Source organism: Myxine glutinosa, chromosome 11 (genome assembly GCF_964187855.1).
Source record: "Myxine glutinosa chromosome 11, kmMyxGlut1.1, whole genome shotgun sequence".
Taxonomy (NCBI): domain Eukaryota; kingdom Metazoa; phylum Chordata; class Myxini; order Myxiniformes; family Myxinidae; genus Myxine; species Myxine glutinosa.
In genome coordinates this window covers 67,799,550-67,825,488 of record NC_136271.1, presented here as the reverse complement: position 1 = coordinate 67,825,488, position 25,939 = coordinate 67,799,550, and the positions used below count along the sequence as shown (strand labels likewise).

General features: G+C 46.4%; 1 protein-coding gene across 4 annotated transcripts in view; it reads left to right on the top strand.

The window, feature by feature from the left end:
- NDUFAF5 (NADH:ubiquinone oxidoreductase complex assembly factor 5) overlaps positions 1-25,939 on the top strand; it is a 78,617-nt gene that overhangs the window by 13,626 nt on the left and 39,052 nt on the right. For 3 of the 4 annotated variants that reach the window (XM_068130804.2, XM_068130803.2, XM_068130802.2), the window contains exons 2-8: positions 12,725-12,765; positions 17,313-17,376; positions 18,592-18,639; positions 19,576-19,679; positions 19,972-20,011; positions 22,052-22,249; positions 22,547-22,607. In XM_068130804.2, the coding sequence (XP_067986905.2) occupies positions 12,725-12,765; positions 17,313-17,376; positions 18,592-18,639; positions 19,576-19,679; positions 19,972-20,011; positions 22,052-22,249; positions 22,547-22,607 (556 nt within the window). The remainder of the gene's footprint in view (positions 1-12,724; positions 12,766-17,312; positions 17,377-18,591; positions 18,640-19,575; positions 19,680-19,971; positions 20,012-22,051; positions 22,250-22,546; positions 22,608-25,939) is intronic. The other variant, XM_068130805.2, reaches the window with a different exon arrangement.

Sequence of the window (25,939 nt, the reverse complement as noted above, 5' to 3'; positions counted from 1 at the left end):
GCAGCTACTGCTATTATAGCACTCATATATGTATCTATTTATCAGCAGCTACTGCTATTATAGCATTTATAGATGTATCTATATATCAGCAGCTACTGCTATTATAGCACTCATAGATGTATCGATATAACAGCAGCCTCTGCTATTATAGCACTCATAGATGTATCTATTTATCAGCAGCTACTGCTATTATAGCACTCATAGATGTATCTATCTATCAGCAGCTACTGCTATTATAGCACTCATAGATGTATCTGTATATCAGCAGCTACTGCTATTATAGCACTCATAGATGTATCTATCTATCAGCAGCTACTGCTATTATAGCACTCATAGATGTATCTATCTATCAGCAGCTACTGCTATTATAGCACTCAGATGTATCTATATATCAGCAGCTACTGCTATTATAGCACTCATACATGTTGAGTAGAGTGTTGGTTGCCGTTTATTCATGTATCTATCATCACCTACTACTACATGTAGTGCAGCGCTCGTTTAATTTTTGACTAGGAATCCACAGCAATAATTATCACGTGAGGCTCTCCCGTTTGCCGATGATATTTGGCTTCTCCTTCAGAATACCAACTACTTCTTGAACTTCCGAGTGGGCCTCTTCTCGGCAGTACGACTCTTACTGCAGGTACTGCATATAGGATATGACTCATCTGTGGTACTCAGCTCCTCAACACAGCCACAGAAATAGCACACATCTTCATAGCCAGCCGTGTAGTATGGCTTCTCTGTCGCATCGTTGCATGTGAGATTGGCTTTGGCGTAGACATTATTGAAGACGTTTGCCTCATTGGTCTCCTGCAGATCGGCGAAGTTCGAGCACATGTAACTTGGCTCAGACAGTACGCGAGCACATACAAAATTCGAACTTGTTCCACTGAGCGGGAACGGATTTTACTGACTTCGCGAGCAAAAAATCAAAATCAAAATTTAGGGGCGGACGACTTTTATGGGGCGGGCGGCGATGATAAACAGGAATTTTTTTTTAACCAGCCTAACTTCGGCTAATTTGACCGAAGCGGCCTGAACGTGAGGCATTAAGGCATGAAGCCTAAGGCCTATACGTACTGTGTCGTTGGAAGATCTGTAACGCCGATGCTTTCGATATTTATTATAATTTTAACAATCGGTTTGTTTGTGTTTCACACAGAATGAAAAACGATAAGGTAGAGCATGGCGATTGTGATATATGACAGGTTCGACAATATGTTCGGCATGAATGAAATTGGAATCAAAATGCCGGAGTGTGGAGTCAGCCGTTGTATGCCGTAATGACAATAGACGTAATCACATCACCCTGTTATGTGACCAGATCCTCAGCTTTGATTGCTGTATGTTTGAGGGGACATACATACATACATACATACATACATACATACATACATACATCAGGGGCGGATCTAGGATTTCCAATAAGGGGGGGCGCAACTGATGAGGGCAAAGCCGTAACACGAGGGCCGAAGGCCCGAAGCCTGTAGCGGGGGGTCTGGGGGTCCTCTCCCAGGAAAATTTGAAAATTATCCTGCTCGAGATGCGTTTTCCTGCAATCTGGGGAGAAATATTCATGCCTCAATTTTAGGCATTTTATCCCCGTATCTTTTGATTTTGGGGATTGATTTTGAAAAACGGGATTCGAAATTAGACGGAAAACATGCACAGTGAGATAGAAAAAGTACTTGTGTAAGTGATAAAACAGAAAGATTTATTTAGCAGAAGTGCTCAGTCATGAGGGTTTATGAATGATTATCCAGAGCATCACATTATGGAAATAATTAATCCACAGTCACTGAAATCCTCTACCCATGGAACAATACAATCGGACCAGTTTTAAAATCACCACTGATTCATCAAATCAAATGCGTCCTTGTTGCAACTGTCTAGTTTTATTTTACTTTTCACCGAGTGGATTTACGAAGAGCATCCTCCGTGGATAACTATTGGTGTATGCGTCAATGATTTTGTTGTAGTCAAGTCGGATATCACGATGGATGTAGAGCAGCACAAGGGCGTTAAAGCGATCCTCCGACATTATGCTCCGGTTAAGCACAACTCGGTTAAGCGCAGCACCAGCGGCGAAATCAAAGCTTAGGCAGCTAGGCAAAAACGGCACTTTCTAAAATCAAAATAAGGGGGGGGGGGGGGCGCGCCACTTGCGCCCCCCTCTAAATCCGCCTCTGTACATACATACTGTTATTAATTTGGTAGAGCAACATCTAGAGCTAGGTAGATCTGTATAGGTAGGTATTTGACTGTCATGACAGGGACTCTACATGTAATAAGTTCTTGATGTTTAGGCATTTGTCGGGGTAAGATGTATGATTGTGGATCTACCTGGAGATTCGAGTGTTAAGTAGTGAGGGATTAAAGGTAACGCCCCTGTGAGTCTCACCTAGTAGTCAAACCTTTGTCCATTATGGCACTGCAAACCACATAAACATTAGTTAGGTCCTTAGCGCAACATTAAATAATTCCTTTCCCTGACAATGACTTCGGAACAAACGGACAGGAAACCAGGCCAAAAACACCGCCACAATTGGCCGCCACCGTTTACACCTCCAAGGCCTACAAACCTCGCCTGGCACGTGTTATAACACAAGGACCGCGGGGTCGGGGACGGGAGAGTGGAGTGATGCCGCAGAGGGCGTGACCTGGGCGAGCCGGCGAGTTGGGAGGCTTTTATTGGCCGAGGAGTGCGCCAATGTGACGTCATCGGCCAGAGATATTATCGACGGTCGGACGCCATTTTTGAGCAGTTGGCACTTGGCAGTTGGCTGCCAGCACTCCCGCAGAGAGTCGAGTCGAGTGGAGTTCAAAGGAGTTCACGGCTTGAGAGGGTCCCGGTGCGATCCCGAGTTTGGAGAGTCCTTCCTGTCCCTGGTCAAGTGGAGTTCGTTTGCTTTGTGCAGCCCTGCATTGGACCTTTGGAGCAAGGGAGCTCATGGTGTGGGTGTGCCGTTGAACCGACGAGGCCTGGTGGCGCTCGGAGGCGGACGGAGAGGGCCGCGGGGCCGTGTTACACTGAAGACGAAAGGAGCCAGATAAGCCCGAGCTCCGCGTTTACACTTTACATGACGAGACGTGTTATTTTCGTATTCATCTCCCTCGTATCGTGTTTGATATCTGTTGTGTGTGGGATCCCAATTTAGGCTTATTAGAGTTATTAGTATTACCGGCGCGTGCTTTTTCACTGTCTACTTTTCATGAATAAATCCTTGTATTATTTTCTATATATATCTGAACGCAGTTTCCTGTTGGATTTTAATAGATAAGGCGGCGGAGCTTTGCTGTGTCCCGTCCCGCCCTTCCGCGCGTTTAACTTTAGTTTAAGTGTTTGATTTGGAATCCGCTATTGAGTTCTCGCCTCGGGAGTTAAAGCCTCGCAATTGGCCATCCGCAACTGTGGTGTTAATCGCGGTTGCGTGACAATACATACATACATACATACATACATACATACATACACACATACATACATACATACATACACACATACATACATACATACATACATAAGGACGGACAAACACTGTTCTAGACTGCTATGCCCGATGGGCTATGCCGTAAAAATCCTTAAAATTAATTGTTGGATTTACATTTTTTTAGCTACTTGGATCTATATACGCCATACCCATACCGGTTTTTTTTTTTTTACGGTGTCATCAATTTATTACATACTAGCTGAAAGCCTGTGGTAAAAATACCATGATAGAAAAAAATTAAAAAATAGGACGGCGGGTCCTGAAGCTCACCTGGATCAGGAGTAACAGTCACTCAAACCATCCACAGACCTCTTCAGATCCTGATATTTTAAATTGAGTCCCATGAACAAAGTTTGGTACATCATGAGTGATGAAAGTTGCGATCAAGTTTCATTGAAATAATGTGTGTAGTTTCAGAGAAGAGAGCAATACCTATTTGGGGGTTAAAAACTTCATGAGCGCTTATTTTGATACGATCAATACACCTTCATTAGGCATCAGATATGGAGCTTATGTCCAAGTTTCATCAAAATTGCGTGTGTGTACTTTTGCAGAAGAGAGCAAATACCTATTAGTATTTTTTTTTGGGGGGGGGGGTCAACCCCACCCCCTCTCTTGGCCCCCTTATTGAGTGCAGATTTTGATGCGGTCAATACACTCGTTCGGCATCAGATATGAATATTGTGGCCAAGTTTCATAAAAATTCTTTGTGTGGTTTTGGAGAAGAGAGCAATTACCTATTTTGGGGGGACAAACCCCTCCTCCCCCTGTACACCTCCTCAATGAGTGCAGATTTTGATGCAGTCAATACACCTTCGTTAGGCATCAGATATGAAGCTTATGGCCAACTTTCATTGAAATTGTGTCTTTGGTTCAACGATAATGACTGAAGTGTTTACAGACTCACTCACTTACTCACTCACTTATTCACTGACTGGCTTACCTACAGACACTGCTCGATCGCATAAGCTCACCAGACTAAAGTCCAGTTGACCTAAAAATAGGACCACTGGACCTGTAGCTTATCCGGGCCCTGGCCTAATGATGTAACCAAAATTTGGTAGTATTCTGACTGGTGGATGTGGAGAAGATTTTTGAAGGAATTTAGTAAGTCCGCCATTTTGATCTACTTAAAGTCATGTGACTGGAACGAGCTTTGCAATCCCCATTACTAGTCAGGAGCGGAACCTTGCTGCCAAATGGAATTCCAATTCCAGAAAAGCTAATAATTATAAATTTCTCATAGGTGTGAATTAATATGAAGCACCCTTTACATAATGTATTGTCTCTGATGAGCATTTCCGTGTTTCGGGGTTGGGGGGAGGTGGGGAGGAACAGACAGACATCATTAGCCGATTAAAAGTACTGTACAGATAGAGTATTGGGAAATTCCAAAATTATCATATTTCTTAACAGAAAATATGTCGCGGCATATTTCTTAACAGCAAATAAAAAAATGTTGGGAGTGATCAACACAGCAATTGTTGCCTTATACACCTCACAGTTTCAATTTTTTCTCCGATTGAAAAAAATGTAATTTTCCCTATGTTTGGATTAATTTGATGCAACTTTTGCTCAATCTTTTTTTTCTCTGTGATTTTGTGTTTGAGGGTTGGACAGATGACATTAGCCTATTATATATATATATATAATATATATATATATATATATATATATATATATATCATCGTTAGATTAAATAAGACGCGGACGTAGCTTCAGGACGTCGATCTTTAATTGTCGACTGGAGGGGGCACTCGGATCGAACAATTAAAGATCGACGTCCTGAAGCTACGTCCGCGTCTTATTTAATCTAACGATTATTTATTCAATACAAATGAGACGCCCTGCTCGTACTTTGGAGTTTCTACTATTTCTTACAGTTATATATATATATATATATATATATATATATATATATATATATATATATATATATATATATACTGTAGCGGCTACCGCTGGGTTTTCACAATCGCCTTGCACCTATCAAGGACGCGGAGCGATCACCATGCCGGGCTCGTCCAGGACGCCCGGGCAGGCCCGCGCTCAACTTGCCAGGCCGCAGCCAGGACGCTGGGCCACGCCCCCTCTCGCCTTTCCTGGGCAAACGCTCCGGGATAATATGTATATATATTGCTGCCCGATAAACGGGCTTTTCAGAGTGCCTGAGTGTTTGGTTTGATTAAAGCAACTCGGATGAATTCCAGCTTTTTGTCGCGTCCATTCTTCCGATCGACGTGGGAGCCCCAGCTCCTTCATTGGTGACCTACCGACATGGACACGGCAGTCGCCCTTAAACTGCCTACCTTCTGGGAGGCTCACGCGGCGGTTTGGTTCGCACAGGCGGATTCCCTGTTCGCCCTGCGAGGCATCACGGCCGACGACACCCGCTTCCACCATGTGGTAGCAGCGCTCGGTTCGGCCACCGCGGCCCGCGCCCTGAGCCTCCTCGAGAGCCCGCCAGCCGCTGACAAATACGGCGCGATTAAGAAGCTTCTCCTCGACGCTTTCGCCCTCCCATCGGCGGAGTGCGCACGGCGCCTGCTCGACCTGCCCGAACTCGGCGACACGCGCCCTTCCGAGCGAATGGACTACATGCTTTCACTGCTCGGCGAGCACTCTCCGGCATTCCTGTTCCGGGAGCTGTTCCTCCGTCAGCTGCCTAACCCGGTACGCCTCGCCCTGGCAAGCACGACGATCACAGATCCCCGGGCCCTTGCCAGAGAAGCCGACAAGATCTCCGCCGCAGGACAGCGCATCGCAGCAGCGACATGGGACCCACCGCCGTCCGACGCAACACCCATGGCGCCCGAGCACCCGGCACGGTCGACGACTGAACTGCCGACGCAATTGGCGGCCGCTACACCGAGCCGACCACCTCCAGCACGACGACCGGGGCCTCCACCTGACCAAGCGTGGTGTTACTATCATGCCAGGTTCGGACAGAAGGCCCGGACATGCCGACCCCCGTGCACCTTCGGCAGGCCGGGAAACGGCCGGGCCGGCGTTCATTACCAGCCATGAGCGCCGGCCACACGGGCAACTTACTGTTCATCACGGATAAAGCGTCCGGACGGCCCTTCCTGTGCGACACCGGCGCCCAACTGAGCGTCATACCCGCCTCTGACCAGGACAGGCAATCCGCGGTTTGCGGCCCCTCCTTGGTTGCGGCCAACGGATCGACCATCCGCACTTTCGGCCCGCGCAACGTCACCCTCTGCTTCGGCGGCCAACGCTTTGCTTGGACGTTTGTAACCGCAAACGTGCCCATGGCTCTGCTAGGCGCCAACTTCCTCTGCGCACACGGACTGCTGGTGGACGTCCAACGGCGTCGTTTAATCAACGCCGAAACCTTCAGCTCCCTGGTATGCACATTGAGCAGCTCCGCGCCGACCGAGCTGGCATGCGCCGTCCCGGCGGCGAACGAGTTTGCTCGCCTGCTCACGGAGTTCCCGGCCCTCACGCGGCCGACGTTTTCGGCCGTCGCAGTACGGCATGGGATCGAGCACCACATACCAACCACGGGCCCGCCGGTCTATGCCAGGGCCCGCCGCCTCGACCCAGCCAAGCTCGCCGTGGCGAAGGCCGAATTCGACGCGTTGGAGCACCTCGGCATCGTGCGGCGCTCTGATAGCGCGTGGGCCTCGCCAATGCACATCGTGCCAAAGCCGGGGGGTGGATGGCGCCCGTGTGGCGACTACCGCCGTCTCAATGACGCTACCACCCCCGACAGGTACCCGATCCCGCATATCCAAGACTTCTCCGCCCGTCTGGCGGGACGGGTCATTTTTTCGAAAATTGATCTCATACGGGGATATCACCAGGTACCTGTCAGGGCGGCCGACGTCCCTAAAACGGCAGTCATCACGCCGTTCGGCTTATTCGAATTATTGCGGATGCCGTTTGGTCTCAAGAACGCGGCTCAGGCGTTCCAGCGCTTGATGGACGGCGTGCTGCGTGACCTGCCGTTCCTTTTCGTTTACCTGGACGACATCCTCGTCGCCAGCACGTCCCGGGCCGAGCACCTCCTCCACCTCCGAACACTGTTCGGGCGCCTCAGCGAGCACGGCCTCATCGTCAACCCGGCCAAATGCCACTTCGGCACGACGGCCGTTGATTTTTTGGGCCACCACATCACCAAGAACGGGGCCGTGCCGCTGCCAACCAAGGTCGAGGCCATCACCACGTTCCCGCGTCCACGCACCATAAAGGCCCTGCAGGAATTCCTGGGAATGGTGAATTTTTGTCACCGCTTCGTGCCCCGCGCTGCTCAACTCATGCGGCCCCTCTACGAAGCCCTCCGGGGCAAGCCGGCCAAGCACGACATCGCCTGGCCCGCAGCAATGGATGCGGCCTTCCAAAGCTCAAAGCGGGCCCTCGCCGACGCAACACTGCTCGCTCACCCGGTGCTCAACGCTCCCATCGCCCTCACCACGGATGCCTCCGACTACGCGGTGGGCGCCGTACATGAGCAATGGGTGAACCGGGTTTGGCAGCCACTCGCTTTTTTCAGCCGGCAGCTCCGGCCGAACGAGCTCAAATACAGCACGTTTGACCGGGAGCTCCTCGGTCTACAGCTGGCCGTCCGCCATTTCCGCCACCTCCTGGAGGGCCGACCTTTCACGGCGTTCGTCGACCACAAGCCGTTGGTTTACGCCATGGCCAAGGTCACGGAGCCGTGGTCGGCCCGCCAACAGCGCCACCTCTCCGCCGTGTCGGAGTTTACCACGGACATCCGGCACGTCGCCGGCAAAAACAACGCCGTGGCCGACTGTCTTTCCCGGGCCAGCGCGAACGCGGTCCACCTGGGCGTGGACTTTGCGCTTATGGCGGTGGACCAAACCACCGACACCACGGTGCAAGCCCTCCGGGTGGCGGACACGGGCCTCCGCCTGGCCGACATCCCCTTCGCGGACACTGTCCTGCTCTGCGACGTCTCCCAAGGCCAGCCTAGCCCCATCGTGCCCGTCACCTGGCAACGCCGCATCTTCGCCTCCCTCCACGGCCTTTCCCACCCGGGCCGGAAAGCTTCCCAGAAGCTGGTGTCGGCGCGATTCGTCTGGCACGGCCTTCGTCGGGACGTCCGCGATTGGACCAGCACCTGCACGGCCTGCCAACGGGCCTAGGTCCACCGACACACCCAGGCCCCGCTGGCACCTTTCACCGTGCCCGAACGACGTTTCGACCACGTCAACGTGGATCTGGTGGGCCCCCTCCCCCCGTCACGGGGGTTCACACACCTGCTCACCATGGTGGACAGGACCACCAGGTGGCCGGAGGCCGTTCCCCTCGTCTCCACCACCACCGCCGACGTGGCGCAGGCTTTCATCGCCACCTGGGTCGCCCGCTTCGGCGCACCGGCGGACATCTCGTCAGACCGCGGACCACAGTTCACCTCCGAGCTGTGGGGCGCGGTCGCCCGCAACCTGGGGGTCAAGCTCCACCGTACTACGGCCTACCACCCCCAAGCAAACGGGTTGTGCGAGCGATTCCACCGCTCCATGAAGGCCGCGCTCATGGCCGGCCTTCAAGACGGCGGTTGGGCCGACCGGCTGCCGTGGGTCCTTTTGGGCCTCCGCACGGCCCCCAAGGAGGACCTCCAGGCATCCACCGCCGAGCTTGTCTATGGCCAGGCGCTACGCGTCCCGGGCGAATTCGTGCCCGACGCTACCAGTCCCTAGTCCGCAGCTCACCAGCGCTCGGACCTCCAGGAGGCCGCCCGACGGTTTGCCCCCGTGCCAACATCCCACCACGGTGACCCCCAGTCCTACGTCCTCCCAGCACTTCGCACAGCGGAGTATGTTTTTGTGCGTCACGACGCACATCGGGGGCCACTATGGCCGCCGTACGACGGGCCCATTCCGGGTGCTGCGACGGGACGACAAGTCGTTCGTCATCGACATCGGCGGCAGGTCGGACCGGATTGCGGTGGACCGCCTCAAGCCGGCGCACGTGGACGTCGACCACCCACCACGGGTGGCCCTTCCGCCGCGGCGAGGCCGCCCCCCGTCCACGGTGCCCCCCACTCGACCGCCCACCACCACACCGGACCCCCTCCCACGACCCGCCAGGGGTCGCTTTGGCCGGGTCATCAGGACCCCCCTCAAATTGACCCTGCCGGTGCAAGTCGATTCTGGGGGGACGTGTGTAGCGGCTACCGCTGGGTTTTCACAATCGCCTTGCACCTATCAAGGACGCGGAGCGATCACCATGCCGGGCTCGTCCAGGACGCCCGGGCAGGCCCGCGCTCAACTTGCCAGGCCTCGGTCGGGACGCCCGGGCATGCCCGGGCAGGCTCGCCCTCAACTTGCCAGGCCGCAGCCAGGACGCTGGGCCACGCCCCCTCTCGCCTTTCCTGGGCAAACGCTCCGGGATAATATGTATATATATTGCTGCCCGATAAACGGGCTTTTCAGAGTGCCTGAGTGTTTGGTTTGATTAAAGCAACTTGGATGAATTCCAGCTTTTTGTCGCGTCCATTCTTCCGATCGACGTGGGAGCCCCAGCTCCTTCAATACAATATATATATATATATATATATATATATATGTATATATATATATATATATATATATATGTATACATTAGCCTATATATACATATATATATATATATACAGTGCATTCAGAAAGTATTCAGACCCCTTCACTTTTTTCACATTTTGTTATGTTGCAGCCTTATGCTGAAATCGTTTAAATTCATTTTTTCCCTCATCAATCTACACTCAATACCCCATAATGACAAAGAGAAAACAGGATTTTAGAAAGTTTTGCAAATTTATTAAAAAGAGAAAACTGAAATATCACATTGACATAAGCATTCATACCCTTTGCTATGACACTTGAAATTTTGCTCAGATGCCTCCCATTTCTCTTGATCATCTTTGAGATGTTTCTACACCTTGATTGGAGTCCACCTGTGGTAAATTCAATTGACTGGACATGATTCTGGAAAGGCACACACCTGTCTATATAAGGTCTCACAGATGACAATGCATATCACAGCAAAAACCAAGCCATGAGGTCAAAGGAACTGCCTGCAGAGCTCAGAGACAGGATTGTGTCGAGGCACAGATCTGGGGACAATTTTATAATGTAATTACGCTCTATGCAGAGGACACAATTTTACTCAATACAGAGGGCCACATGACAAGCAAAGTTAATGATGACTTGTATGCACTGGTATCAGAATCAGCCTCCAGCTTTCTTTGCTGATGTTGAGCTCCTGACTCGTACCGAAGAGATTGAATGGGACTGCGGGCAACTGAGTCGGCATCAGCAGTGATATTATCGGGTGACCTTCCTGATTTTGGTTGGCCAGAGTGACCTCCACTGTTTGGTGAATTAATATTCAAGACTCTGCCATGCTGTCCACGTTTTTTCACAAACCTTTCAATTTCGGACTTGCTGGGTGCTTTCCTTGCTGTGAAATGTGCACAGAACAGGAGCCTTGTCTGTAAGAACAAATTTCTCTGCATTATTTTTTTTTAAACAGAAAATGACTTTTATTCAGGTGTCCACGGTATTGCCTTTGAATGGCACAGATTCAAGAAACTTGGTAGATAAGCTCTCCCTTAACTTAGTTCATCTTAAACCAACGTCTCTGTTCCTTTCACATTTCTTTTAGTGTAGCAGCATAGCAAACCTGTTGTGCATTTTGTGATACAAGCACCAAATTTGGCACAAATGTACATTAATATGTTGCGAACATTTTCAGATATTGGGCCACTTGAAATTCCGTAATTTTTTTTTTCAAATTTTTTCAAATTCCGTAATTTCAAATTTTTCGGGTGACACCGTCACAATTTCGGTCTTCGAGGCCGGCCGATATAGTGGGGCGGCTTAGCCCAAATATTCAAAAGAATTGTGCATTTTGTGATACAAGCACCAAATTTGGCACAAATGTACATTAATATGTTGCGAACATTGTGTGGTCAGCAATGAAGACGAGAGTCTGAATTACATGTATGCAAAAGACCTTGTGAACCAGTGAAGCAAATACACGGGTAAGCATGAATTAAATCTAGGGCATGATATAATTTCCATGATGTTTACCTCTACACTCAATGGTGGAAGGAGGTAATGTTTTGATCCCAGCTTGTCTGTATGTCTGTTTGTCTGTTAGTCCACAAAATTCCAGACAAAGCTTGTAGTAGTGGTAGTTGTAGTGGTAGTGGTGATAACAGAAATTGTTATATAGAACTGAACTTATATTATTATTATATGCAGAAAATAACTTCATTTCTATATGCCCTGCAGTGGACAGGTTAATTGGTTTATGCACTGAAGGGGTCACCCTGGTGTGCACTGCTGTGTTCTGCCTCACTGAGTTGTTCAGGTATGATGTACTCAGCACAAGCTTCCGGTCGGCCCGGAGGTGGGGGTGCGGGGCCTGTCACGGAACGTCAAAACAAACGGCCTGCCGGGGCCGCCCAAAAGTCGGGCGTGAGGGGCGCGTCCACTAATGGAACGCCTCTCGCTTCCCAGATCGAGGGCCACGTGGTCAGGAGAACCTCGTCCCTTCCGGTCACACTTTGCCTATCGGCCGGCCTCGAAGACCGAAATTGTGACGGTGTCACCCGAAAAATTTGAAATTACGAAATTTGAAAAAATTTGAAAAAAAAAATTACGGAATTTCAAGTGGCCCAATATCTGAAAATGTTCGCAACATATTAATGTACATTTGTGCCAAATTTGGTGCTTGTTTCACAAAATGCACAATTCTTTTGAATATTTGGGCTAAGCCGCCCCACTATTTATACTTTTTCATATTTCTCTCTGCTCATTCTAATTCTTGATTCTTCTTTATTTCTCTCTTTCTTTATCTGTCTTGGGAGAAGTGAATTCTTGCAGATATTTTTCTGGAAGGTTCATTTGCTGCACCTGGATGGGTTTGAGGGTTGAGGAGTAGCAGCTGAAACCCAAATCCTATCCAGGTTCCTCTTGATGACTCCATCTTTCCTCTTTACTTATTTTGGTTTCTTGTGATGACTCCAATGCACTATTTCGTTTTTCATTACATTCAGACCTCCTGAAAAATGAAAGAGGTTGAATGAAAACTGTGAAGGTAATGAAACTTTTCCCGGGGCTCACTTTTTTATGGTCACCTTGTGTATCCACGCATACATACAGTATGGTGTATATTTATGGATGGTGACGTGTAATGATTTGTCACCAGTAATTATAATCAATGGTGATAATTGTTGACTTGATGTGCCCACTTCTCAGGTTGGTGAAATGGTTGCAGACAGGACAATGGACATTTCCAGGTGGGTGCAGCACCGATGCAAAGTATACATCCTCATTCACACAAATGAGTTGTTGCACCCATTAACTAATTAAACCATTAGTTGCACCCATTACGCATTTTTTAACTTTCAGTTTATTTTGTTGATTATTAGTTTGGAGAATCTTTTATCTGAGTTTAGATTAGCAATTTCATAATGGTTGACCATAATTGTTCGGTTCCTGAATACAAATTTGATTCACGGAAATATAGGAATGTGAGAAATATCCATGGATGAGAGGTGTCGGGCTTTGTGCCATTTCCTGTTAATACAAGCTGGCGTCGGCGTGGATGTAACACACACACACACACACACACAACACACACAACACACACAACACACACAACACACACAACACACACACACACACACAGACACACACGGACGCTTCAACTTTTAGCAATAGATGCAAAAATCTAGTATAAATAAAAACGAGGAGGGTGCCTCTTACTATTTGATCTTTTTCAGATTTTTGACATTTTTTCCAAAATGGCCTCCACAATGTGAAGTCTATCAGATCAAGGACTAACACTATCACGAACACCCACCCATATACCATTACAAATGGTGTTGGTCATATACGCGATACGTCTACATGTACTGTAGCAGTGGGACTGTCTGCTGTACTGTGCGCTTGTACGTACTGAACCGGCACTAGATATATGCGGACTTGCTCTCCTGACCTGAGCTGTCTGGTTGTTGTCGTCGATGGGCGAACCCTGGTCGAAGTCAGCATTTGCTAATTTGTTCAAAATATCCCCCAGAGTTTGGATTCCATCGAACACCATATGAGCGTACCATGGCTTCAAAATCTTTCTACCAGCCTTCCGGATGCATAGACAAATAAAGACCATTTCGGGACCTAGGTCTACTGTACTTCGTCAGTATCTCAATTAATGCCATCAATAAAGTTGGTGAAAGAGATCAATAACACACGTGCTATCACTAGAGCTAGGGAGCTAACTTAACTGTATATGATACGTGCTATGCTTGCTCATACTATGCTTGCTTAACTGTATATGACACGTACTATGCTTGATACGTACGTACATGTACATGTCTCGAAAATCGCATTAGTGGTGTGGTGTGGTGTGAGCAAGCATACTTACAGATGAGATCGATTTCATTTGCGTGAGCGCTCGGCCTATAGGGGCCGCAGAATTATTATTTGTCTGGATTTCCAGGCTCCCACGACAAAAATAGAAGAAACTAGAACGACACTTTTCGACGTCACAACGTCGACCGATTACGACAACTTGTACCAAGTTTGATTTAAATCCATTCAGCTGCTCTCAAGTATCACATTTTTACCTCACATGTCCTCTGACCTCACCAAAATCACCTCACTCCACACCTTTGATGCCAAAATATAATCAGTTCATCTTTGCATCATAATATATAATTATACCAAATTTGGGGAAAATCCCATCACTGGTTCACAAGTTGGTGTGGCAACATCATTTTTACTTGACATGACCACTGATCTTTGACCTCTTGACCGCAAAAAATCGAATCAGTTAATCTTTTCATCATTATACAATATACGTACAGTACTTGTATCAAGTTTGATTTATATCCCTTCAGCCGTTCTCAAGTTGTTGTTTTTTTCTATTTGTATACAGAATCGAGGCTCGTGTAAGAGCTAACACATTGAACATGAAAACATGCACAAACACATAAAACATACAATGAAGGGAAACAAGAGGGGGACAGAGAAGGAAGCACATAAGCACAACAACAACAGAGAATGGGGATGTTGGTAGATCTGTGGAAGGGAGAGGGCTGGGGGGAGGGGTACACGGTATAAAGCAAATGAACACCACAAGGAATTTCAGGAAAGAAGTTGGAGATTGAAAGAGGCTGATTTGGTGTGTTTTTATGGGGGTAGAAAAGATCAAGGTTTTGGGTGGGGGAAGATAAGAGATGGGAGTGAACAGTTGCTTTAAAGACCTGGAGGGAGGAGAGGGACTTAAGAGAGTGTGGGAGATTGTTTCAGAGGCGGGAGAAAAGAGGAATGAAAGAGTGAAGTGAGCAGAGAGTCTTGATTTTGGCAGTTTCACCAGAAGAGGGTTGCTGGCAGATCTTGTGCGTTCTGAAGGAATATTTGGGGGCAGAGCACAGACAGAGCAGGGGGAGCTAGGCCGGAGAGGAGTCGGTAGAAGACAGAAAGACCACCTACCTGCCTGTGGTGAGCGAGTGAAAGGCCCTAAGAATGAGCTTCATCGCGGGAGATACCAATGATTCTGAAAACTTTGGTTTCGACAGCGTGAAGCCGAGCTAGGTGTGAGGCAGGTGCACCAGCCCAGAGGGGAGAGCAGTACTTCATCAAGCTGCGGATGAAAGCTTTGTATTTGGTGAGGAGCTCAGTAGTGCCAAGGAAGGACTTCGCACGATGGAGGATGCCCAGTTGCCGACTGGCTTTGGAGGCCAGCTTGGAAATGTGGTTTTCCCAGGAAAGATCATGGAAGATAGTGAGACCCAAAGGCTTGAATGACAGAACTTCTTTGAGAGGATTGTTGCGAAAGTATATGGGAGGGTTATCCAGACGGTCTTTTCGGAGAGACAAAGTGAGAGTGTGAGATTTGTCAGGATTGAAAGACATGCTCCACTTATTTGACCAGTTTGTGATTTTATCCAGGTTTGCAGAGAGTGAAGATGTTGCTGCCTGCCGATCTGAGGGTTGAGGTATGGAGCGGCAGAGAGTGGAGTCATCAGCAAAGAGATAGAGAGGATTTTCTAGAGAATCGGAGAGATCAATGATGAAGACCAGAAAAAGCACAGAGCCCAGAACACTGCCTGGAGGAACTCCAGCCTGGACAGGAATGGGAGATGAGAGAATTCCATTTAGGGCCACATGTTGAATATGACCAGAGAGGAAGTCCGCAAGCCATGCGTGGAGGTTTCCATGGATACCATAGGAGGAAAGTTTGGTGAGCAGGGCAGGGGGGTGTCAGACTGTATTGAAGGCACGAGATATGTCAAGGGAGACAGCTCTGATTTCCTGTTTGGCATTGAGGACCTCCTTCCATTGTTGAGACAGCAGAAGCAGCATGTCCACAGGAGAATGACCTGGTCTGAATGCAAATTGATGAACAGAGTTCAAGCCATTGGAGAAGAGGAAGGATATGATGTCAGAAGCAATGATGCAATCCATTACCTTGCTGATGTTTGGGAGCAGGCTGATTGGTCTGTTGTTGCAACGATCTGTTTTTGCACCATTTTGTGTAAAGCAGTAATGTTGGCTGATTTCCAAGCTGATGGCAGATGAAAATGAGCAAAAGAGAGGGTGAAGAGAACAGTGAGAGGGTGAGATAGAGTGGCAGAGCAGGATTTTAGGACCCGTGGGCTGATGCCGTCTGGACCAGTGCAGAATCATAGTTGAGGTTTGACAGAAACTTCTCCACCATGTCAGGAGAGAAGGACACAGAGTCCAGGAGCAGCTTGGGTTGACTGGGTAAGGTGGGTACAGAGAGAGATGGGTTTGGCACACAAGATTTTGGGGCAAACACAGAGTTTAGGCATTCAGCTTTTTCACGTGCGGTGTCAGCTGTGTAGCCGTTTGAGGTAAGGGAGTCGATGGGGGGGGAACAAACACCAGAAACAGATTTGACCAGACGCCACCAGGATTTGGAGGAGGGAGACAGGTTTGAGAGTTCAGTCTTGAGAGTGGAGAGATATTGTTTCCTGGCTCTCCTGAGGGTAGACACACACTTGTTCCGAGCTTTGTGAAAGGAACTGAGATTGCCTTCAGTTTGATTTGCCTTCCATGAGGAGAAGGCAAGTTATTTCAGGGCAACTGCCTCACCACAAGATTCAGTGTACCATGGACGGGAGGAAGGATATGACAACTGAAGGCGAGATGGGATGAATCTGTGCATGAGAGAGAGCAAATTACTTTGGAAGAATTCCCAGGATTGGTTTATGTCAGAGGCGGTACAGATGGGAGACCAGTCCAGATGATTGATGGCTGCTTGAAGACCTTGCCAGTTGGCCTGAGTGAAATGCCAGACTCGTCGACGCTGAGGAGGCTCTCTGAGAATGGCCAGAGAGATGTCCACTTTAACAAGCACATGATCAGTTGAACCAATTGCAGCAGATGAAGAACAGCAGACATTTGGAGGGAACTTCGTAATAACCAAGTCTAAGAGAGAATATGCTCTGTTGACTAAGATCCGGGTTGGGAAATTGACAGATTGTGTCAGTTCCAGTGAGTCGCAGAAGTCCTTTGCTGAGGTGCCGTGGCTGGTGAGAGAGGTACCCACACCCAGCCAGCTGGCATGATGACAGTTGAAGTCGCCACATATGAGGAAGAGAGAATTGGGATGAGTGGATCGAGGTTGGTCCATGTTGTCAGAGAGCGAAATGTAAATGGAGTCATCGCTGTTTGGTGGACGGTACAACACACACATGAACAAAAGGTAGGAGCGGAGAGGAGCCGCAGCCAGGGGTACTCCTCGGGGTACTGCTAAAAGTTTTGCTTATATTTGATGCACATTCACTGAAACCTTTCATGGGATTTTCCTTTGCAGGTCATTCCCTGTTGCTCTGGATGTGGGTGCAGGAAGGGGTTATGTATCAGAACACATTACCAAGGTACTGCTCAAAAATATATATATACAGTGAAACCTTGACTTACGAGTTTAATTCGTTCTGTGACCGAGCTCGTAACTCAATTTGCTCGTTTCTCAAATTAAATTTCCCCATTAAAATGAATTGAAATGCTATTAATCCGTTCCAGCCCCCCAAAAACCACACCAATTTTTTTTGTTACGTGTTTTTAAATAAGAAAAATGTACTTTATAAATAACAAATAATGTAGAAACAAGCACGACCTCGTATATACTGTACATAATAAAAGAGAATGTAAAGAAATAAACTGGTTTTATTAAGTGTATTTACTCACACTCCTCACTGTATTTACTCACTGTATTTACTGACACTGCCAACCACACAAACAACAACTTCTCCATCTCTTCATGGACAGAGGTCCGGAGCTTTGAAATAATCTTAACGCCCTTGGCTGGCGTTATAGCCTTTATCGACTCCTTCTGCTTCAAAATCGTACATATCGTAGAAGTACTACGATCGTACTGCCTCGCCAAGTCGACAACACGCACACCTCGCTCATGTTTTTCGACGATTACGTGTTTTATATCCAAGCACATCATCCTTTTCTTCTTCTCAGCACTGCCCTTGGCACTCAATTTCTTAGGACCCATGGTTAAAACTAAGAAATTTTCCAAAATAAACAAAATGCGAAAACAAAGCAACAGCGATACGGCAGAGATGCTTGCACGGCAAGATAACCACGTGAACTGAACGCTCGCTGGGCCACCTAGTGGCGGGTGGCGTAAGCTCGCTCGCTCGTAACTCAGATCTCGGCTCGCATCACAAAGCAAAAAATCGACCGAGCGACGGCTCGTATCTCGGAAAACTCGTAAGTTGGTGCACTTGTAAGCCAAGGTTTCACTGTATATCCAAGATTGATAACCAAGTGTGCAAACCGTTTTTCCAAGCCAACCACATTATGTCGTGTCGGTTTCATAAGCAGTCACTTTCAGGACAAAATGGTGACTCAACGTGTTGCTATCTTATTCGTAAAACAAAGTTGATTATCCATTGCATAGTCTTTTGAAGAAATTTATGCAAGTGATGCATTTATAAAATACTATAAACTTTGTCTCATCAATAATTTGCTGAATTGTATTTGGATCAGCATTTCACATTCTGTCGTTGAATCTTTCTCAATTGTGTGGCTATTTTCTTGGCACACAGACTGTCTGTGTCATCGTTGATTATGCTTTACAGGAAACAGTGGAGCTGATGATCCAGACAGATATAGCAGCGGCATGCCTGGTAGGATTTGTGACATTAATAATTACCTTTGCCGCTGAAGGTGGACGGAGGTTATAAACTCACCGTTGTTTGTCTGTGAGCAGGATATCTCAAAAAGGTTATGGAAGGATTTGGACGAAACCTGGTGGACAGGTTAGGTGTGCGATAGGGAGGAATTGATTAGATTTTGGTGAAGACCCAAATCTGGATCCAGATCTGAGTTTTTTTTAGTTTTTATGTGTTTCTTCACCATTCAGAGATGGGGCCAAAAATGATATGAAGGATCGTTTTAAGGCCATTTTCCCCGCTAGAGCGGGGGTTAGCCTTGCGGGCGCCATGACAATCATGGTTCCCTGTTTGAGGCAATGTTTTTATGGCCGGATGCCCTTCCTGACGCCAACCCTTGGCCGCCTCTTACGATGCGCAGGGATACGGTGTACCTGTACCTATTCTAAACCGGGGTACACACCGCGATCATTCATCCCAGCAAGCTGGTACTCAATTTGCCGACCTCGGAAGGATGACAGGCTGAGTCAACCCCCCTGGCGTTAATTCAGCGATCGACCGGGATTCGAACCCATGATCCTCGGATCCTAAGCCGGCACCCTAACCGCTAAGCCAACACCAGGGATGTATAGCACGATATTTCAAAAAATTGTGGACGAGTTATGACAAAACTAAGTGGATGAGTTGCGTAGCTGACAAGAACAAGCCGATTAGATTTTGAGTCAAGTCCGGATCCAGATCAGGCCTATCAGTTGGATACAAAACGTAAACTGTTCGGCCTGGAGGGTGTATGCGCCGTTCAGCCGTTCTAGTTACTTTTGTTTTACCATTTACTGTGATTTTAGTGTAAGGTATTTAATTTGACCTTTTTGTGTATTTTCCAATCCTCTTGCCCTCACTTTCTAGAATTGAATTTTAACCTCGATTTGACATGTCACCTTTTTCTTCCAGAATAATCCTTTGCCGACGGATGTTCACAATTTGCGCGTCCTGGCTGATGAAGAGAATCTTCCATTTGCAGACGATGCTTTTCACCTCGTGGTCAGCAGCCTTGCGTATGCCCTTCACCCACCTACTTATAAACCCCCATCGCATGATTCTGAACAAGTGTCCCATCCATAATAAAGCATGCGCCATTAATTACTGCCACGTTTTGGATTGGAATACTTGAGTATTTTGTCAATGCAAACGGCTAACTGAACACCCGATGTTTATATTACTTATCTATACATACGGTGGCCATTCCTATGGCGGTCATTGAAGCATATGGATGATTTGTAGGTTGCAAGAAAGCAAAACAATAGTTGTCTTGCTAATGCTGCTGCAATGTATCATCCACATGATCAGGTTCCATTGGATCAACAACCTACCGAAGGCCTTTTCAGAGGTGGGTAAATGTTTTTATGTCCATTTTCTCTCCCTTCGCCGATTTTTCTCGTGTTTTATTTTTGCCATTTTTAATTCTGCTATGCTCTTTCCCTTTTTTATTGTGCTCTCTCGAAAGTCAATTTCCATAAATTGTTAGAAGAGGTTCAATGTAGTCTTTTCAAATTTTCTCTGTTAATAAGGTTTATTAGTACCGCATTCATATTTCACATTGGGGGCTATCAATATACTGTGAGAATTTCTTTATTTCTCCCTACACTACTGCGAAAAATACCTCCCCCTCTTCTTACTTCTTTCTCTTCCCAATCCGCCCCCATTCTTTTTTCTTTCACTCGGTTTTTTTTTGTTTTTGTTTTTTTAAATCAAATTGGGTAAATTACTTCCCAGCCAACGTGTATGTAATATATAGGTCCAATACATTTTGTAAGTATGTTCTCGTGCATAAAAAATATTTCATCCATTATGTCTGACTCTTTCCCTCATTCTCTTCAATGTTCTCCTAATGCTTGTTCTACACCTAGCTTTCTTAATTTCCTTTCCTTCCTTCTTGATTGCTTTTGTCACATACCAAATTTTCTTCCTTTGCGATATATTTACCCTGTGCATGCGAAAACAAAAAGTGGGGTCAAGGTGTTAAGCAATTATTGGTTTGTGTCTGTCTGTCTGTACAAACGTCAATTTATGTTCGAGGAACAACTTGATTTCAATTGAATGTTATGTTTTGAACACAAATTGGAACATGAATTGCAAAACGAGCAGTATTTTGGCATTCTGAATTCGTCCCAATCACACATGCGCAGAGAGGAGCGAGATACTTCTTCCCTATATCGGCCTCTCTGGCTCTGGTCAAACAAAATTGAAAATCATTCCAAAAACAGGAGAGTTACTGTTTTAAGGATGTCATCATAAATGACGCAAACAACAAGTACAAATAACTAATATAACGTATTAAATAAGGTGGTATAAAAGGCGCATCAACGGCTGTAAACTTCCCGATTTTTTTTTTCTTAAAATCTTCATTTCATTTGAATTATACACTGGAGAACACAAATCGCCTTTTTATCATTTTCAAAACCCTTTCGTTTCGTAGTACTAGGACAAAATATTACTGCATTTTACACCATCATGACCAATCAAATTTGCCTCTCTCAGACCCCACCCATCTCAGACCCTGTTTGTCGTTAAAGGCGGCAAAAAGGGTTGGCGTCAGGAAGGGCATCCGGCCATAAAACATTGCTTCAAATAGGGGACCGAAAAAACAACAACAACCACGGTTCCCGAAAAAGGCCAACCCCCGCTTTGCGGGGAAAAATGGCCTCTAAAGGTGGTTATTTTTTTGTTTGTTTTAGACCCCACCCATGTCGTTGTTTCTCATGTCGTTGGGGGGTAAGGTGTTCTATGAACCCTTTAGTTACCGGAGGCATTATGTCGCCGGAGGCATTATGTTTTCGGGTTGTCCATGTGTCCATGGTAGGTTTTCGTTACCGCAATAACTTTAGAACGGCTGAAGGGATTTAAATCAAATATGCACTTTGATGTAAAAATGAGCTGTTTAGAATTTGTGATCAAGAGGCCAAAGGTCAGAGGTCATGTTATGTAAAAATCATATCATTATGATAACTTGGGAACCAGCAATGGGATTTTCACCAAAATTGGTACAAGTTTGTATTATGATGGAAAGATAAACCGATTTGATTTTTGGGTCAAGAGGTCAAAGGTCAGAGGGCCCATTAGGTTAAATTCTGTTCCTGCACTAACTTGTCAACTCGTGATGGGATTTTGACCAAACTTGGTACAAGTACATATTATGATGGAAAGACGAACTGATTAGATTTCAGCATCAAAGGCCAAAGGTCAGAGATCATGTCAGGTAAAAATGTGATACTTGAGAACAGCTGAAGGGATTTAAATCAAACTTGGTACAAGTATGTATAATGATGTAATAATGTGGGCGTAGGCATATCGGTCGACGTCACGACGTCTAAGATTGCTGTTCTGTTTTGTTTTTTTATCACCCACAACTTTCTTCTGCTTTCTCCAGGTGCTGCGTGTTCTGAGACCTGATGGTGCATTTGTGTTGGCAATGTTGGGTGCAGACTCATTGTATGAACTTCGTTGCTCCCTTCAGTTAGCTGAACAGGAACGTGAAGGGGGAATCTCTCCCCACATTTCTCCCTTCACTTCTCTCACTGATGTTGGTGACCTGCTTGCTCGCATTGGCTTCAACTTGCTCACTGTGGTGAAGATACGCCTGCACATGAGTTATAATGATTGTAATGTAGAAGCAGTAACCTAATTTTGAGATGTATATCAAGATGTCTTTGAGACAGTTTTCTCATTTCTTATTTTAATCAAAGCTTCCTTACTTTTTCATATTGTTTCATAAAAACCTTCATATTTATTTGCATCATAATTGTCCACCCACCTCCTCTTTAACCCAGTCCCACCAAGTTTAACTCTTTGCTCAGTGATTATGCTCACATGTATGACTCCTGTCTGTGTTTTCACATAATCATTGATATTATCATGCTTGCAGGACTCTGATGAGATTGTAGTCATTTACCCAAGTGTCTACCATCTACTGGATGATCTGCAAGGTGGGTGGAGATGACTAAAGGAATCCTGTGTAGGTTATCTCTGAAGTGGAATGATCAGAGCATACAGAGAAGGTTCATAAATAATGCTACTAAGCTGAAAGTTCATTATGGTGGTCAAGTTTGCTCCCATAATTTGCAGTATATCAAAAGTAAGAGGGTAAGGCCTGGATTGCCACTTCAATCTCATCCTTCTCTCCAAATATTTAAGATAGCTGTTCACCACCATCTCAGATCGTCCCCAATCCAAAACCATGATCTCTCGTTAACTACTCTCATTAACCCAATCCCCTCACCCCACCCCAATCCACTCACCCCACCCCAATTGCTCCTCCTTCCAAATTTCCAGTTTTCCCTCCTTAGTTTCTTTCTGTATCCATTCATTCTTCCCCACACCCATTATTTGTTCAAGTCTGCCTCTATCTCGGTCTTCAACTCTTGCTGTTGGTGTTTTCCCCCTTCTCTCCACAGCTTATTTTGTCCTATTGTGTCCTGATCCGCTCTTCCACGGGCGTCAACTATGTATACAAAATAAATATTGAAAGTAACACCAGTCAAAAATAGAAAATATTCTTCCTATTCGTATTTCTCGCTGGTACCATCTGACAAAGTTTTACTTGGTGCAGCATCCTTTGCTGTCGTGATTTTAATAGCTTGAAAGGATTCCCCGAAAATTACACGAAACTGCATTATTTTGCAAAGGAATAAGAAGGGATCAGATGGGTGGGCGGAACTACAACTGCCAATCAGGCTAATGGGGGCAGTGCCGCGAGACACATTTGCCATACTGTTACGTGCTCCTCCCCAACCCCCTGGTCACGGTGTACCTCCGAGCCCCGAGAGGAGTCACAGCAGAAAAATGTGTTATTCTGTATGTCAAAGATCAATGATGAAGCCACACCAATTGTTACCAACAAACAAATATTGTATTAAGATCACACAAGAATAACAGTACAACAATAATAGTAATCAAAAGTACAATCAATATATATCCTATGATGGTACCTTCAGGTTCGTACAATATAACTCACTGTGCTCCAAGTGAGCGAAAAGAAGAAGATTCCCAATGTCTCTAATCCCCGGCTTCAAGCCAAAGTTGATTCCGGCTTCAAGCCAAAGTCGATCCGCTCCAGCGATCGTCCGTACGATGTCGTATCGAGACCAGAATCCCGTTCGGATGACAAGTACAGTCCCACTGCCAAAGCTGCGCAAAGGCGCCCTCAAGGCGACTGGGAAATCCAAAGGCGCCCTCCAGGCGACTGGGAAATCACACCCTCGGGTATGGACGTTCCACGGCTCACAGTCGGCGAACCGCAAATTAACCTTCAAAAGCCACGTTGCACACACACACACCAGATAAACGTCTGAATGCGGTGAAAACGGCTGAAGCGAAGCAAAGACCTTGCGCAATGCGCAAATCGCACGAGTCAAAATGGCCGACGGCCCATTCGAGGCATTGCGGCAGTCCAACGATTCTCTTCGGAATCAACCGCAAAACGTGACATGCAGGTTGATCTGTCACAGCGATAACAACTCTGTCGCAGGAATCCCTTTCCCGGGAAACCCGAAAGTTCGCTAGTGACTGTCGTTCGCCAACGTTCGCTCCAGACCGCAAAGCATCTAGGCGTCTTGTCCGACTCCACTCGCTCCGCCTTCTTTTCTCTCCTCTTCCTCTTCTTCGGCGTCATCCGGTTTTCGGTTTCTTTTAACTCTAACTTTTTCACCTTTTGAAAACAGTTCCTAAACAATAAACCTTTTGAAAACAATAATAGTACATGGAATCAGAAATATTTGCAGTGGATGAAAACCACAACGGAAGTGACGAATCCGTAACAATATATATAGATATATATATATATATATATATATATATATATAGATATAGATATATATAGATTATAGATACACTACCGGTCGAAAGTTTTAGAACACCTCGATTTTTCCATTTTTTATTGAAATTTACACAGTTTAATGTCTCAATGTACTCTGAAATTAAGCATAGAACAAATAAACAATTGGAGATAAAAAAATAAATCATAGAATCATTTTGTTTAACAAAATTAAATTCAAATTTTTGACTCGGCAAAGTAGCCACCTTTTGCAGATATAACCGCCAAACACACTCGTGACATTCTTTCTGCAATGGAAATCAAATATTGTTCGGGAAGTTCTTCCCAACACTGTTGCAGAAGTTCCCACAAATGTGTTGCACTTGTAGGTTGCTTCGCTTTCACCCTTTTGTCCAGTTCATCCCAAACCAGCTCGATGGGGTTTAAGTCTGGAGACTATGCTGACCATTCCATGATTTGAAGCCTACCGTCTTGTTCTTTTCTCGAAGGTAGTTTTGACATAGCCTGGAGGTGTGTTTAGGGTCATTATCTTGCTGTAGAATGAACCCCCTGACCAACCAGGCGTATACCAGAGGGTATTGCATGGTGCTGCAAAATGCTGTAGTAGCCTTTTTGGTTCAGGGTGCAAGTCGCCGACTCTGGATCCAGCAAAAGAGCCCTAGACCATCACGCTCCCTTCTCCATGTTTGACAGTTGGTGTCACACACTGAGGAACCATCCTTTCACCTACTCGATGGCATACAAAAACCCTGCGTGATGAACCAAAGATTTCAAATTTTGATTCATCGGTCCATAAGACCTTCTTCCAGTCTTCAGTAGTCCACTGGTGGTGCTTCATGGCCCAGGCAAGCCTCTTTTTCTTATTTTGCCATCTTAGCAATGGCTTTCTTACTGCCACTCGACCTGTCAAACCTGCAGCTCGGTCTTCTCTTCACAGTTAATAATAATAACAATGCATTTATTTTATGCATTGTTATTATTTTTTGCGCTGCGCTTTTCAGGAAGCCAAAAGACGCTTTGACAGAGTGCAAAACATAATGCATAGCAAAACATAAAAACAATTGCAAAAGACAAGAATCAATAGGGAAATATTTAAAGCAAAAAGGAGGGAGAAGGAGAAGAGATAGTTAGGGGTTAAATGCTGTGGGTTAAATGTTGAATGCAGTGTTGAACATGTGGGTCTTGAGTGATGTTTTGAATGTGGTGAGTGAGGAGGAGTCTCTGATGGTGTGAGGTAGTGAGTTCCAGAGGGTGGGAGCAGCAATGAAGAAGGCCCTGTCCCCCCAGGATCTGAATTTGGTCCGGATGGGGGGGGGGGGGTCAGGAGGTTGGTACCAGCAGAGCGGAGGTTACGGTTGGGAGTGTGTCTGGAGAGGAGGTCAGCCAGGTAGGATGGGGCCAGGTTATGGAGGGCTTTGTAGGTCAAGAGGAGGATTTTGTACTGGATTCCCCGGGAGATGGGGATCCAGTGAAGCTTGTAAAGGA